General features: G+C 46.9%; 1 protein-coding gene across 1 annotated transcript; it reads right to left on the bottom strand.

The window, feature by feature from the left end:
* Nucleotides 1–776: 776 nt before the first annotated feature.
* On the bottom strand, nt 777–1,058 carry FIBRA_09358 (uncharacterized protein; the record flags this gene model as incomplete). The annotated part of the gene is made up of 2 exons (XM_012321670.1): nt 777–938; nt 993–1,058. The coding sequence occupies 2 exons, from the start codon at nt 1,056–1,058 to the stop codon at nt 777–779; spliced, it is 228 nt and encodes a 75-aa protein (XP_012177060.1).
* Between the last annotated feature and the right edge of the window lie 257 nt (nt 1,059–1,315).

The following is a 1,315-nucleotide window of genomic DNA, read 5'->3' as shown; positions in this document are numbered from 1 at the left end:
CGGGGGAAGTTGGGAGCCGGCGGAGCTGTAAGAACGACCTCCTTTTCGCCGGACTTCATGACTACACTATAAGTCGCCGGAGGCTCAGATTTCGCTATACAGGTTAATCGGATCGAAACTTTGTGAACATGAAATGGCTTTACTAGGCGCACCATCGTTCGTCGACATTGTAGATTGAATGGTCAGGAGCGTTAAGTTTGTGCAGAGACTGTAGAAAGCGGAAATGCTGGTGTCTGAGTTGATGGTGCGTACATAGGCAGCTTTATAGATTGTCCGTGAGAGCCTCCTCCCTAAACGATCTGTGCAGAATGAATGGGAAATAAAAAGTCGGTCCATGCATTACGACAAGCTGAACACGAGGAACCAAAGCTCCAGTTGAGTTTGAAAGCCGCAGAAAACAGGCCTTTGCACAGACTCGTGAGCACCACGGGAATAGAGTACAGCTCGCCTTTTGCATAATACATGGCAACGCGTTGAACTCACGAGGATATTTTGGATAGGCAAAGATTACATAAGCCATTACGCGAACACTCGTCACTGCGGACGCAGGTTCTGTTCGGCTTCATGCACATAGCTGTCGTTGTGATTAGAGATACAATATACAGGAAACGGGTGAAGAACTACTTACGCGAACATATTTTGACACCGCACATGCACCAGCTTCAGGGAACTTGCTATTCATTGGAGACTTTGCGCAGTCTCATCAGGTCCCTTTGCGTCGTGGTAGCTATAGCTCCGACTGGGAAGTGACAAACGAAGTATTCGTGCACAAAGTGTCAGGTAACAGACAAAGCAATGAGGATCATGGAAGCAACGAATGTGTCGAGGAATTTGTATAACATGTTGAACTGCTGACCCTTTTTGCAAAATCTGTCAATGTAGAAGCCACCGTTGTATTTGGTCACGGTCCTACACAGAGGCTTGGCTGCTGAGTTGGTCTATAAAGAATGGATGCAGGAACTGAATCGGAGTATGATGAATACCCCAGATACCTCTACTAGCGTCAGGGACGCACACGAGCACTCAATGAGACCTGTTCTGGTGACCCACTTGGTCATATGGGTGGTTTTTGCTGTTGCTGTGGATAATCAAGCCTTGGCTACTGGACAATCTCATATTTTCCGAATGGGCAGCATGCATAGATCAGACGGTGATTTGCCTAGCGCCAACGGGCTCGTCATATTCGTCGGCACGACCAGAAAAACGCATCTCACAACAAAGAATTGTCCATTTCTGAAACATTGATTTTGCAAAGGAGAAAAGGAGTATGGCATTGGAAAGGCATCTTTCCGATGCTTTTCCTTGCTTTTCCATC

This window comes from Fibroporia radiculosa (genome assembly GCF_000313525.1).
Source record: "Fibroporia radiculosa TFFH 294 genomic supercontigs, scaffold33330, whole genome shotgun sequence".
NCBI classification, from domain to species: Eukaryota; Fungi; Basidiomycota; class Agaricomycetes; order Polyporales; family Fibroporiaceae; genus Fibroporia; species Fibroporia radiculosa.
This window is presented reverse-complemented; position numbering and strand designations above follow the sequence as displayed.